General features: G+C 41.2%; 1 protein-coding gene across 1 annotated transcript; it reads left to right on the plus strand.

Moving 5' to 3' along the window:
• Positions 1–217: 217 nt before the first annotated feature.
• Positions 218–13,279, plus strand: LOC310693808 (vomeronasal type-2 receptor 26-like; the record flags this gene model as incomplete). The annotated part of the gene is made up of 6 exons (XM_083476185.1): positions 218–375; positions 4,443–4,620; positions 6,412–7,272; positions 9,885–10,112; positions 10,954–11,080; positions 12,378–13,279. 6 exons carry the CDS (start codon positions 218–220, stop codon positions 13,277–13,279), a joined length of 2,454 nt encoding a protein of 817 aa, XP_083332311.1.
• Between the last annotated feature and the right edge of the window lie 2,140 nt (positions 13,280–15,419).

Raw genomic sequence — 15,419 nt, forward strand, 5'->3', positions numbered from 1 at the left:
CCAAAGAATAAAGTCAACAGAAAAATGATTTGATCCAGATTATTTTCATGAAAGCTAGCTCCTGCTGAAATCAGTCCTGATCAAAGCCACATGCAATTCTGCAGAGGGAAACATGGGAAGCTGCTTTTCGTGGGAAGACCCTTTCCACAGAAGGATCCTGCTGGTTGTGATCTTGCTGCTTGTGCTGCTGTGTCATAGTGTTTGCCAGGCATATTCCATGAATTGCAGCATACGTGACGATCCCCTCCCTATTCCTCATGAGTTTTACCTGCCAGGAGACCTGGTCATCAGTGAAATTGTTTCTCAGGTCTTCTTGCTCTACAATCTCCTCTCTTTCATGGAACAGCCAACACAGATTGTGATAGATGAGCCCATGTAAGTCTCTCTCTCTCTCTCTCTCTCTCTCATATATATAAACAAACACACACACACACACACACACACTTGTTGCAACGTATGTTCAGAATATAATTACTGGGAATATGTCTTTAAGGAAAAGGGTTCATTTTTGGAGTGAGAAAAGTGTCATGTCAGAAGCTTGTTCATATCTATTTAGCCTTCCGCATTATACTGTTAACACAAAGCATTAGTAAGTTTTCTCACACAAGTGTCATTGAAGTGTAAGGATCTTCAGTACTTCCACTGGGCTTTCGCACACTCTAGGTGGAGGAATTTGCATGTATTTGTTTTTCTCCACACTACTTCTTCTTACTCTTTGTTCTCTACCATCCTTGGCCTTCATCTGTATCCCATCCCTTTGTCTTTCAGTCACCTGGTCTTTTAAACTTTCATTTCATATTATTTTGGTCCAGGCATGTCACCCTATTCCATCCTTCCTCTTGATTTCATCCTGCCCTTCCTTCATCCCACTCCAGATTACATATGACCAGTTCCACTCAGTTGCTGCAACTGTAAATACATTGGACCCACAATCAAATCTGATGAGAGTATGTGTATGAGAGGAGCATTTGGAAATATTCTCCGGATGCCTCTTCTGGTGCATTTAAATAGGTAGAGGTAATATATAGAATCATAGAATCATAGAATCATAGAGTTGGAAGAGACCACAAGGGCCATCGAGTCCAACCCCCTGCCAAGCAGGAAACACCATCAGAGCACTCCTGACATATGGTTGTCAAGCCTCTGCTTAAAGACCTCCAAAGTAGGAGACTCCACCACACTCCTTGGCAGCAAATTCCACTGTCGAACAGCTCTTACTGTCAGGAAGTTCTTCCTAATGTTTAGGTGGAATCTTCTTTCTTGTAGTTTGGATCCATTGCTCCGTGTCCGCTTCTCTGGAGCAGCAGAAAACAACCTTTCTCCCTCCTCTATGTGACATCCTTTTATATATTTGAACATGGCTATCATATCACCCCTTAACCTCCTCTTCTCCAGGCTAAACATGCCCAGCTCCCTTAGCCGTTCCTCATAAGGCATCGTTTCCAGGCCTTTGACCATTTTGGTTGCCCTCCTCTGGACACATTCCAGTTTGTCAGTGTCCTTCTTGAATTGTGGTGCCCAGAACTGGACACAGTACTCCAGGTGTGGTCTGACCAGAGCAGAATACAGTGGCACTATTACTTCCCTTGATCTAGATCAGGGGTCTGCAACCTTTAAGACAAAAAGAGCCACTTGGACCCGTTTCCGAAGAAAAAGAAACTGGGAGCCGCAAAACCATTGCGACATTTAAAACAAATATAACACTGCATATATTGTTTCTTACCTTAATGTCCGATCTGACAGCGGACGGGAAGGTGACGTCGGGACGGTGCGTGACTAACGCACACACCGCCCCCATGCGATGTCACAGCCAGTACAGCGCCCGCCACAGTGGGGAGTGTCAGGGCGCACAATGCGCCTCCTCCCCTTGCTAGTATCCGCCCCGGAGCCGCGGCAAAGGTGTAAAAGAGCCACATGCGGCTCCGGAGCCGCGGGTTGCAGACCCCTGATCTAGATGCTATACTCCTATTGATGCAGCCCAGAATTGCACTGGCTTTTTTAGCTGCCGCGTCACACTGTTGGCTCATGTCAAGTTTGTGGTCAACCAAGACTCCTAGATCCTTTTCACATGTACTGCTCTCAAGCCAGGTGTCACCCATCTTGTATTTGTGCCTCTCATTTTTTTTGCCCAAGTGCAATACTTTACATTTCTCCCTGTTAAAATTCATCTTGTTTGTTTTTGCCCAGTTCTCTAATCTGTCAAGGTCGTTTTGACGTGTGATCCTGTCCTCTGGGGTGTTAGCCACCCCTCCCAGTTTGGTGTCATCTGCAAATTTGATCAGGATGCCCTTGAGTCCATCATCCAAGTCGTTGATAAAGATGTTGAATAAGACCGGGCCCAAGACAGAACCCTGTGGCACGCCACAAGTCACTCTTCTCCAGGATGAAGAGGAACCATTGATGAGCACCCTTTGGGTTCGGTCAGTCAGCCAGTTACAAATCCACTGAGTGGTAGCATAGTCAAGACCGCATTTTACCAGCTTCTTTACAAGAATATCATGGGGCACCTTGTCAAATGCCTTGCTGAAATCAAGGTAGGCTACATCCACTGCGTTCCCTTCATCTACCAGGCTTGTAATTCTGTCAAAAAATGAGATCAGGTTAGTCTGACATGACTTATTTTTCAGAAATCCATGCTGACTATTGGTGATCACAGCATTCCTTTCTAGGTGCTCACAGACTGTTTGCTTAATGATCTGTTCCAGAATCTTCCCTGCTATTGATGTCAGACTGACTGGGCGGTAATTATTTGGGTCCTCTCTTTTCCCCTTTTTGAAAATAGGGACAACATTTGCCCTCCTCCAGTCTGCCGGGACTTCGCCTGTTCTCCAGGAATTCTCAAAGATGACTGCCAGTGGTTCTGAGATCACATCTGCCAGTTCTTTTAATACTCTTGGATGCAGTTCATCTGGCCCTGGAGACTTGAATACATCTAAACTAGCCAAATATTCTTGTACTATCTCCTTACTTATTCTGGGCTGTGTTTCCTTTGCTGAATCATTTGCTCCAAATTCTTCAGGTCGGGCATTGTTTTCTTTATCGGAGAAGACTGAGGCAAAGAAGGCATTGAGGAGTTCAGCCCTTTCTGTGTCCCCTGTTTGCATTTCACCATCTTCTCCTCTGAGTGACCCCACTGTTTCTTTGTTCTTCCTTTTGCTACGAACATACCCATAAAAGCCTTTTTTGTTGCTTTTAACCTCTCTAGCAAGCCTGAGTTCATTCTGTGCTTTAGCTTTTCTGACTTTGTGTCTACACGTGCTGGCTATTTGTTTGAATTCCTCTTTGGTGGTTTCCCCCCTTTTCCATTTTTTGTACACATCCTTTTTTAATCTTAATTCAGTTAAAAGTTCTTTAGATAGCCACCCTGGCTTCTTTAGGCACCTTCCATGTTTCCGTCTCATTGGTATTGCCTGACGTTGTGCTTTTACTATCTCCCTCTTAACAAACTCCCAGCCATCATGAACTCCTTTTCCTTTTAGTATTGCTGTCCATGGGATCTCACCCAGCACTTCCCTAAGTTTTATGAAGTCGGCTTTCTTAAAGTCAAGAAATTGAGTCCTAGTATGCTTGGCTGCTCCTTTCCGCTGTATAGTAAACTTCAGAAGAGCATGATCACTCGCGCCTAATGATCCTTCCACATCTACCCCACTAACCAGGTCATCAACATTGGTTAGGACCAGATCTAAAATGGCTGTTCCTCTTGTTGCTTCTCCCACTTTCTGGACAATGAAGTTGTCTGCAAGGCCAGTGAGGAATTTGTTTGACCTTATGCTCTTGGCTGAGTTTGACGTCCAACAAATATCCGGGTAATTGAAGTCCCCCATTACTACTATCTCCCTTCCTTTTGCATGCTTGGCCATCTGTTCCAGGAAGGCATCATCTATGTCCTCCGTTTGGCTTGGGGATCTATAGTAAACTCCCACAATGAGGTCTCTGTTATTCTTCTCTCCCTTAATTTTGACCCAAATGCTATCACTTTGGCTTTGAGGTTCTAAATCTTGGATATGATGGGGTGTGTGTGCATGTAATTTTTAAATTGGTCATAAGACATATTGTATTACACTGTTTGCAAATATATAGACTAAGAAGAGGCTTCCAGTTGTACCTCTCACTTGCTGTCTTCTCTGATTTCATCACGGAGTGGGAGACACTCTTCCGTTACCTTGCTATTTCCAGATAATAAATAATTCCTTCTTACTTACTTGATGCAATTTCATCTTATTTATTGTTTGATTGTAATAACTGAAAGAAGAGCTGAGAGATGAAGAGGACACACATATTTTTCTTGCTTCTCTCAGTATTTGTGTCATCTACTACTTTTATTACAGTTCAGTGCCAAAGAACTACCAGCACATCCTGGCCTTAGCATTTGCTGTCAAAGAGATAAATGAAAATCCCAACATTTTATCAAATCTCTCGCTGGGATTTCACACCCTCAATAGCTACTACACTGCAAAGACGACCTATAAGGCCACCCTCAGCCTCTTTTCTGCACAACGTCGCTTTGTCCCCAACTTCAAGTGTCACAACCACAACAACCTGATAGCTCTCATTGGAGGGTGTATCTCTGAAATCTCTGCCAATGTGGCCGTCATTTCAGCCATCTACAAGACTCCACAGGTAAGCTGTGTGCATGCAAGTACAGATAGTTCAGAGTTGTGGCACAATATCATGATTTTGAAAACATGGCCTGTGATATTTTGGATAGCCAACTGGTTAAATGCAGTCCAAGTGATAATACTATCAGGTTTATTTACAGCTCATTGGAAACAGGGCTGATCCTGGAGGTAAATCAGACTTGAGATAAATTTGCAGTGAAGTGACTCAGGGCTTTGTCATTTCTCAGATCAACATTTTTATCCATGATTTACTCCAGAGCTGGGAACTCTCAGGATGCTGTGGGACACAGAGGCTGGGGAGAAGTCTTCTGAGGGAAAGATGTGGGGCCCTGTAGAGAAATCCAGGACAACCAAGGATCTGGAGGAATCAGCAATGGTCCTAAGGCCACCTCAAGTCCCTCTTCACATCAATGACTCACTTGGCCCACTAATCACCTCCTTCCCAATATTAAAGCTTTGTCTTATTCCCCAATTTCCGCCTTTGTCTCATGGACCTAAAGTTGGATAGTGGCAGCTAGAGATGGAAAACTTCTTAAAATCAATCAGAAGAGGGAGGTTTGAGGAAGTTGCACACTTTTTTTGCAGAAGCCGATCTCATGCCTCACAGGCAAGAGCTTGTGAACAGTCTTCAATACTGATCTTTCAATAAACTTCTCACTCCAGAGTTCTCTTCAGGTTTTTCAATCTTTGACGTGAACCTCATAGCTCTGCTCAGCTCACTCTCTCCGTGTTTGCAGTTCCCATCCTATCCAAGATGATTGTTGTATATTGGAACTATCTGTGCCCTTTCTAGCATATTTAAGTGATGGGGTTTTTTATTATTATTATTCTGTGCCCTGCACTGGCATTAAAAAACAAAGTTAGAGAAGAACTTTTAAAACATTTTTTTTTAAAAAAAAGCTTATTTATTTAAGAATTATTATCAATAATCAACAAAACTACCCCCAAAATAACTTTGTATCACAATGTTACATAAGTAAATGTAAGTATAATATTTATTCAGAAAAAAATTAAAAATGTACTCTTTCAGGAGATAATTATTTTCATGGCAATATTGTATAAAGGACCTCCAGTTTTGCCAGCATCTATTTCTATATTAATTGCCACTTTTGAGATAAAATAAAATGATGTGTTTTTTTAACCATTCTTATCAAATCCCAAAATTTCATCAAACCATTCTTTCCAGGAAATGAGAAAAGTGACTTTCCATTTTAAAGCCCATACCACCCCTGTAGCTATGATAGGTGACATATAGCTCAACAACGTCCATGGCCATTGTACCCACTAAGGGCCAAGCTGAAGTATCTACATGGAGCAAACCAGCATAATGAAAACCATGAGCACTAAATGAGCAGAGACATAGCAGGGAGCCCTATTCCTACTGTAGCCAAATCTGTGGGAAACCGAATCTCCTTGCTACCAGAAGGCAGTATCAAGCGAGGAAGGCAGGGAAGTGTCTACCCCAGAGCATGACAAAAATCCAGATGCAAAAAAAAGTGTTTCAAGAGATGGTGGGTGGGGACTTTGCTCCTATTGTAGATGTAATCTCCTCGGTCTGCTCTGGACACTACTTTAGTACTTTAGCTCTGTACTGAGATCTTTCATTTCCAACCCTCTGGCTCAGCTCACCAATTCCCTGTTTCTGCTCTGACTGCCAGAGACGGGTCTGGTCATGCTCTGGAACATTTGTTCTATTGCATATAAACTTCTGGGGGTGACGTGATAGTGGCTAAATGGTTTGGTGGCAAAACAGAGAAGACCACGTGAAGAATACTTGTGCATTTTATTTCAGCTCACTTATGGATCATTTTTGCCAATACAACATGCCAACACTTTATTCCCCTTTTTGTACCAGATGGTCCCAAATGAAGCCCAACAGCACATTGGGGTTGTGCGGTTACTCAAACATTTTCGATGGACATGGATTGGGCTCTGGGCTGTGGATGATGACAAAGGGGACCGGTTTTTGCAGACAATGGCCCCAATGCTTGATGAAAACGGCATCTGTTATGCCTTCATCATGAGAATACCAAAATGGAATTATGTGGATGAGATTATAGAATATGTTTTACAACGTGTAGAATACTATTTAACTGTCTTCAAGGAGAAAGCCAGTGTGTTTTTTGTATATGGAGAACCTCCATCCTTTCAGGCTTTGAGAATGCTCATTTTTGTAGCACCATTCTTGGAATTGCCATTCCGGGGCAAAGTCTGGATCGTTACATCTCACTGGGATTTTGCATCACACTCTATTCAAAAGAATTGGGATTTACAAACCTTCCATGGCTCCATATCTTTCACAGTTCACTCAAATCAGCCTGAGGGTTTCCAAAAGTTCCTTCAGATGGTAAGACCTTTGTGGTTCAAAAGAGATGGCTTTATTCAAGACTTCTGGGAACAGGCTTTTGGCTGTTTGCTAACAACGTCCAAGGAGTGGGAAGGAGAAGAGAATAAAACCTGCACTGGGGAAGAGAATCTGGAGAGTCTTCCTGGAGGTTTGTTTGAAATGAAAATGACTGGCCACAGCTACAATGTCTACAATGCTATCTATGCTGTGGCACATGCTCTGAATGCTATATTCCAGTTCAAATCCATGCATAGAAGATTGAAAGAAGGACGAAAAACGGCATTTCAGAATGTGGAACCATGGCAGGTAATTAAATCAGATAATTTTTTAGGTAACTAAGTTCCCACCCCTGCAGTCCAGAGCTGTGTATTGGGTGCAAGGAGGAGAGGAGAGGTGCTGCGGTGAGAGAAGAAGTGGAGTAAAGAGGGCTGGTTTTCAAATTTGGCTCTTTGCCATTCCTGTCAGCAGATAGTGGGTTGCCTGCAGAGGAGGGAGCCCAAGATGATCAAGGCTCTGGAAATGAAGCCTGACAAGGAACAGTTGAGGGAGTTCCGTATGTTTAGCCTGGATAAGAGAAGAGTGAGAGGAGATGCGATAGCCATCTTCAGGTATCTCAAGGGCTGTCCCATGGAAGATGGAGCAGATTTGTGTTCTCCTGCGCTGGAGGGTAGGACCAAAACCAAAGGTGTCAAGTTACAAGAAAGGAGATTCTGAATGAACATCAGGAAGAACTTTCATTAGTAGTAGTAGTAGTAGTAGTAGTAGTAGTATTTATTAGGTTTTTCAAAAACATTAAATCAATTTACTTCGCATACTCATATATATATATATATATATATATATATATATATATATATACTTCCCAACCCTCCCATGTTGTTGTTTTTATTCTTATCCTTAATCACTGTATTATACTTGTCAGGAAGAACTTTCCGACATGAAGAGCTGTCATGGAAGCTTGAGCTGAGATTCTTGCATTGCAGGGGGAACTCTCTTGCCATCTATCTAGAGGACAAAACAGAAACAAAGGGAATAAGATTTTAAGGAATAATGATGTGTCCTTTGAGGTCAGCTAGGATGCTTATCATTACCAACTGTTGCAGTTTTTCGATTTCATTTGCCTTTTTTTTTAATAGATAGATGATAGATAGATGATGATGATAGATGATTATAGATGATAGATAGATTAGATAGATAGATAGATAGATAGATAGATAGATAGATAGATGATAGATAGATAGATAGATAGATAGATAGATAGATAGATAGATGAAAGAACGATAGACAGACAAACAAACAAACTGAATTCATAAAACCGGCTACTTGCCCAAATTTCTGAATCTTATCTAACAGCCTTGGTATGTTGACCAGGGCTTCTTCAACTGTTATCACAAGGTTGTCCACAAAAGCTTTCAGTTTATATGCTTTACTTCCCACCATAATTCCTTTTATTCCTTCATCTGCTCTTACATTTCTTGCTAGGATCTCTTAGACTAGTATAAGCAGTATGGTGACATGGGACAACTCTGTCTTGTTCCCTTTGTAATTCCACATTTTTCAGTTACTACATTATTCACAATCAGAATGGCTTTCTGCTCAGAATATATGGCATCAATTCCTCTAAGGAATGGCCCTCCAAATTCCATCATTTCCATTGTCTTTTTCATAATAATCCAAGAAACATCATCAAAGGCCTTCTCTGCATCAGTAAAGATCACATCCGCTTGCTTTTCATTCCTGGCCTCCAGATACTCTTTTATGTCTATTATATTCCTTGTATTATCTTTCATCGGGCAGCCAGGTAGAAAGCCAGCTTGATCTTGGTGGATTGTTTCTTTTAACACTGTTTTCAAACAGTTTGCTAAAATATTGGCAAATAATTTGTAGTCATTATTCAATAGTGAGATCGGCCTGTAATTTTTAACTAAAAGTAAATCTGAAACCTGTTTTGGAATTAATGTAATATAAGCAAGAATCTGACAATTTACTCAAATTCATTATCTTATTCATTACATCTTTCAATGGTTGTGCCAACTGATCTTGCCGTTTTTTGTAATATTTAGCTGAAAGTCCATTTGGTCATGGCAATTTCTCTGTTTTAGCTTGTCCTCTTGCTTGTTGCAGTTCCATCATCATTATTGGTGCATTTAAAAGATTTATCTTTTCTTTTGGAATCTTTTGTAGGACATTCTACTTTAAATATGGATCAATTTTATCTTCATTTTCCAATCCAACTTCCTTGCTTTTTTAAAAAAACTGCTAAGCTAGCAATTTTCCTCATTTGTTTGCAAACTCAAAATTCGTGTTTTATCAATTTTATTTTCCATTCAATTTCTTGATTTACCAACAATGAAAATTAGGTTTGTAACATCTTTATATTCTGTTTTGTTGGTTCATTTCCTGTTTTTTTAATTATTTGTTTTTCGTGTTTAATCAGTTCATCTAGTAACTCTTTCTTTTTCTTCTCTCTTCTCTCTCTCTCTTTTTGCAGAGTATTTTGTTGTATAAAAAAACTCTCATTACTGCTTTAATTGTGCCCCAAACCACATTTATATCCATACATTGCTTCAAATTTAGTTCAAAATAATATCTCAAGGTTTTCCCCAGCTTTCTGCGAGGTAATTTTTATTGTCTAATAAGCTTTTGTTTAGCCTCCATCTGTAAGGTGAGTTTTCTACTCTTCTTAATTCCAGCAGTAATGAATTATGCTCCAAGAGTGTCCGAGGTTGTAGTTCCACTTTTTTAGTTCTTAATGTTAGTTCATTAGATATCCATACTGATTAGATATCCATACCGAGTTGATTCTTCCCGCAGATCAATTTGGCTCTGAGAAAAAAGTAAATTCTCTGTCCAATGGGTGTTTGAATCTCCAGTTAATTTAAGATTTTCTACCACAGACTGTTCTTTCTTAAATCCAGGTCCATCAATTTCTACGGAGCATCATATTCAACAACAGTGCTGGAGATACTGTATACTTTAATGAAAATGCAGAATTAGTTGTAGGTTTCGATGTTACAAACTGGAGGATTTACCCCAATGGTTCAGTGATTAGAGCCAAAGTTGGAAAACTGAACCCTCAGGCTCCTTTCGGCAAAGAGTTAACCATTTATGATGATCAGATTGTGTGGCATAAAAGCTTTAATCAGGTGAGATGTAGCAGTGTGAGACCAGAGCTGCATGTACACTGACCTTTTTAATGTCATTAGAATGATTTTAACTATATCATTCTAAAACATAATTGCTTTAAAAAAGTTAATTACTTCCAAAACAGCAGTTCCCCTCACTGCCTGGGTCCTGGTTGCTCTGCAGCAACCTCTGGTGTCCCATTTTAATAATGCATGATCAACGTTCTAAGCTAAACGTAATGTGGCTCTTACATTTTGAAAATCTTTCCTTAACCCTTTCTTAATCTTATAAATCATGAGTGTAGATCCATCCCAGATATTGTAAAATAAAATAAAATAATGCTGGGTCCCCTAATGTTGTTGGACTATGACTCCCATCATTATCAGGCAGGATAGCCAATGATCAAGGATGATGGGGGGTTTAGTATAAGATGCCAACATCTAGAGAATGGAGACTGAATGATGGAGAGGCAAACAAGTTTCAACACTTTTGAAAGTTTCTTCCTTTTTCCAGAATTTGTTTTGGTCAAATCCCGCATTATCTCTTTTCTTGTTTATTTACTTTATCTCTGCTTGATATTTCCATATTCTGGGCATGATGACAGTAATCCACTCCATGTTAGGCAGAGTAAATAATTCACATGACAGAAACCTGCCCCCCTAGTCTCTTGTCAAGGCCCCCTATTTATGTGGTTTTCACCTGTGGCCCCTTTGGAATATCCTGGGGGCCTCCAGGGGGCTATATGGCCCCTGGTTGAGAAACGCTGGTTTAGGGTCCACAGACCCAGCTGGCACATGCACACTCTCCTAATCATGAGGGTTCATATATTCCTACTAAGCCACTGTTCATGTTTCTGTGCAGGGGCTGCCAGTTTCTGTGTGCAATGACAACTGCTATCCTGGCTCCAGCAGGAAAAAGAAGGAGGGAGAGAAATTCTGCTGCTATGATTGTTTTCCATGTCCAGAAGGGACGATCTCAAATCAGAAGGGTAAGAGGCAACATGGACAGAGATACATATGTTAACGAAAACTAAACAAGCAACTTTATTTTTAAAATTATGTTTCAAACAAACAAGGACATTTTGACCTTATGCCAGTCACTATCTTACCAAACAGGATTATCATGAAGATCTAATGAGGGGAATGATATAAGCTGCATTGAGATAATTGGAAGAAAGGCAGGATTAAATAACAATATATTTTTAATTTAAAACAGACTATTAGGGGGTATTTAAATCACACACATCAGCCATGTGATCAATCAGATGAATATTTTAAAAATGGAAAAGTGGGATCCATTCTCTGGGAGTTCCGCACCTAAAGAAAAGCCCTTTACTGAACCTTTGTCAGTCTCTGTATTCAGAGACCTCAGGCCATAAATAGATTCAGGTGGCTAGGAGGCCCTAGAAGTGTAGCTGGGTTCCCCCAAAGTGAGACACAATGGTAACAGCAAGAAACTTTATTGAACTAACAGAACTGTACCACAGGGGCAAAGCAACTGTTTATATACATTCCTGAAGGGCTAAACCACTCCCACTCTCAATGTAATGTCTAAACTCCCAAGCTGCGCATCATAACTTAGAGTTTAAGGGCCAATGAGCCCAAATCCTGAAACGTTCTGTGATTGGACATCATGTATCGAATCAGAACACAGGGGCTCATTAATTAATTATTTTGTAATTAATTTATGGAGATTTTCAATAACAACAAGCAGATACGAATATACTATGGGAATAAGGGAACTTCCTAGAGCATTCTTCGTTTTAGATGAGATGTGCATCTACTAGACACTGCAAGTGTCCTTATTTTCCAGGGACAGTCCTGGTTTTACAGAAGCCATCCTGTTTTCTGATTTGAACCCAGAATGCCTTGCTTTTCCTTAGGAATTCCCTAGCTTGATTGGGGAAATGTTAGCGGCTATAAAATAATCTGACCCCTGAGCCATCTGAAGGCAACCCTGTATATTTAATGTTTTCTGAATGCTTAATGTTTCATTGTTTTTATATCTGTTGGAAGCTACCCAGAGCAGCAGGGCAAAGTATAAATAATAAAAAATATGTTTATGTAACTGGACATCCCTATTTTCATCAGAGGAATGTTAGAGGATATGCATGTACTAGACCAAGCTCAGCAACATTCAAACCCTCTCCCTGAAATTATGGGTGTCCAATCTCTTGGAGTTTGTCAAACAATTTCAAGAACACTTTCACTGCCTGCCATAACTGATTCTTTCAGGTAGATGTAGGTCATCATCTTGACATTTTTAATTGTTCCTCTACCCTCCAGATATGGATGCCTGTGTCAAGTGCACAGAAGAAAACTACCCAAACCAGGCCCAAACAGGGTGTATTCCAAGGGGGCTGAGCTACCTCTCCTACCAAGAAAAGTTAGGGCTCAGCTTAGCTGTCTCCGCTCTGGCTTTCTCCCTGATCACCACCTTCGTGCTGGCGACTTTTGTGAAGCACAAGGACACGCCCATCGTCAAAGCCAACAACCGCAGCCTCACCTACCTCCTCCTCCTCTCCCTCCTTCTCTGCTTCCTCTGCTCCTTGCTCTTCATTGGTCAGCCTGGAAAAGGGACCTGCCTCTTCCGACAAATGACTTTCAGCATCGTCTTCTCGGTGGCCCTTTCCAGTATTCTGGCCAAAACCATCACCGTGGTTCTAGCATTCATGGCAACCAAGCCCGGATCCAGAATGAGGAGATGGGTGGGGAAGGGGCTGGCCAATTGCGTGGTCTTTTCCTGCTCTTTCCTTCAAGCTGGCATTTGCACCCTTTGGCTAAGTGCTTCCCCTCCATTCCCAGATACAGACATGCAGTCACTGAAGAGTGAGATCATCCTGGAGTGCAATGAGGGTTCAGCTGCCATGTTCTATTGTGCTTTGGGCTATATGGGTTTTCTGGCCATTGTGAGTTTCCTTGTGGCTTTCCTGGCCAGAAAGTTACCTGACAGTTTTAACGAGGCCAAATTTATCACGTTTAGCATGTTGGTTTTCTGCAGTGTTTGGCTGACCTTTGTTCCAACCTACCTGAGCACCAAAGGGAAATACATGGTAGCCGTGGAGGTCTTCTCCATCTTGTCCTCCAGTGCTGGGTTACTGGGTTGCATCTTTTTCCCTAAATGCTACATCATTGTGCTGAGGTCTGACCTGAACAACAAGGAAAGCCTAATAAGGGGAAGAAAATAGTGTGTGTGTGTGTGTGTGTGTGTGTGTGTGTGTCCATATCTTAGAGCTTGAGTAGTCCTGGGATATCATTCACTCTGACCTCTGATCTTGATCTTTGAATAAATTTGTGTCTCATCAGTTTCCTCTGTGTTGTTTTCTTATTCTTGACCAGCTCCAGACTGGGGAACTATATTTTCTGGATCATTATCATGATCTGGATGTGGATGCAGGGGAGGGCAAATCAGGTTTGGGTCGGTTTGGACCCTATAGAGTCTGATCCAGATTTATAAATCAGGACCAGAAACTGTGCATAGCTCTGCCAAGAACGTAGATTGAGCAAAAAATATTTGTGGGGTCCAGGCCCCCACCCAGGTCAATGGGCATTGCCATTCAAATGCTGTGAATGTGCCACTTCTTGTGACCAATTATGTGGGGTGGGGCTTACCTGCCCCCATATTTTATTCAAGTCGGCACCCCAGGAATTTAGGGTGTGATGCTGGGAACAAATTTAGTAATAACAACAATCTCTCTCTTGGACAAAAGCAGCCTTCAACTTCCTCATCAAGTGCCACTGACTACATATATCTCAAAGAAGAAAATACACAGTACACAAGGAAAATTATAATAACACCAATCATTGCCAAAATTACTAGTTTAGATATTCTTGTGCATTATGCAAACAAATGTCATAGCAATATAAACCATCAGAATTGGAAAAACAATATCTCTTATGGGCTCCATGGTTGACACTGGTGACACCCTGGGTGTCAGCAGCCACCACTTGGGTGCCCATTGCTTTAAGCCTAGACTTTTGACAGTGTATGTGTACAACTCACCTGGGAACTTTATGAAGAAATACAATTGTCCAGCACATTTGCCCCATTTGGTTACGTACAGTTTCTTAGTAGACCACAAGCTTAGCATGAGTCAACAGTGTGATGCAGCAGCAAAAATAACAGCAACGCCACCACCTAATGCAATTCTAGGCTGCATCAAGAGAAGTCTAGTGTCCCATTCAAGGGAAGTGATAGTCCCGCTCTCTTCTGCCTTGGTCAGACCCCACCAAGAGTCCTGTGTCCAGTTCTGGGTGTCACACTTGAAGAAGGATATTGGCAAACTGGAAGGTGTGCAGAGGAGGGCAGCCAAGATGATAAAGGGTCTGGAAACCAAGGCTGGCAAGGGACAGTTGAGGGAGCTGGGTATGTTTAGCCTAGTAAAGAGGAGACTGAAAGGAGATGTGATAGCCATCTTCAAATATCTGAAAGGCTGTCACATGGAGGATGGAGCAAGCTTGTTTTCTCCTGCTCCGGAAACCAAGCCTGATGAGGAATATTTGAGGCACTTAGGCATGTTTTCCTTGAGAAAAGTAAAGATAACCATCTTCAAATATCTAACAGGAAGATGAAACAAGCTTGTTTTCCACTGCTTCAGTAGGTAGGACCGATAGATTCAAATTACAAGAAAGCAGATTCCAACTAAACATTCAGAAGTCCTTTCTGGCATTAAGAGCTGCTTGACCATATTGCTCTAAATGGCCCTTGGCGTACCTCCCAATGCAAAAATTATATGATTCTATGATTCCATATAATTTGCCCTTGTATATACGATATATAGCTATCTCCTCAAAGGCAGATTTCAAAGGCTGCTTGTTCTTCCGCTTGTTCATTGTTTTGCGAAGTGCAAATTATATGGGTTCCCTTTAAATGCAAACTGAAATGAATTTCTCTCCCATCTCTAGCTGTATCTGAGGTCATAGATGCAGAACACTGATAATATAATACTAAGAAGTGTTTTATTTGTGGTAACTAAGGATGCCAGGTTGAAGTTACATGTTGTTAAGGTGTCAAGTCTGTATTTCCCAAAATTCACTTATGTTTCCAATATGTTGCATTTCTATTGCAACAACTAAAAAATTAAGAAACAGCAAGGTAATTTTTTTATTCACATCCAACCAGTTGGAAAAGGCATCTGCCAAAACAATTTGCTCTAAATCTTCAGTATTTCTGTTTGGTAAAAACTATAATTAGTGTTTAATTGCATCCTTCTGAGTCCCAGAGCATTCTGAATCTCATGAAATCAGCATGATTTGGCATGGGATACAGGAGTCATCCTAATCCAATACACACACCAAGATGTATCCATTAAGTTAGACTCACTGAAA

This window comes from Podarcis liolepis, assembly GCF_965112155.1.
Source record: "Podarcis liolepis genome assembly, chromosome: 14".
In the NCBI taxonomy this organism is placed as follows: Eukaryota; Metazoa; Chordata; class Lepidosauria; order Squamata; family Lacertidae; genus Podarcis; species Podarcis liolepis.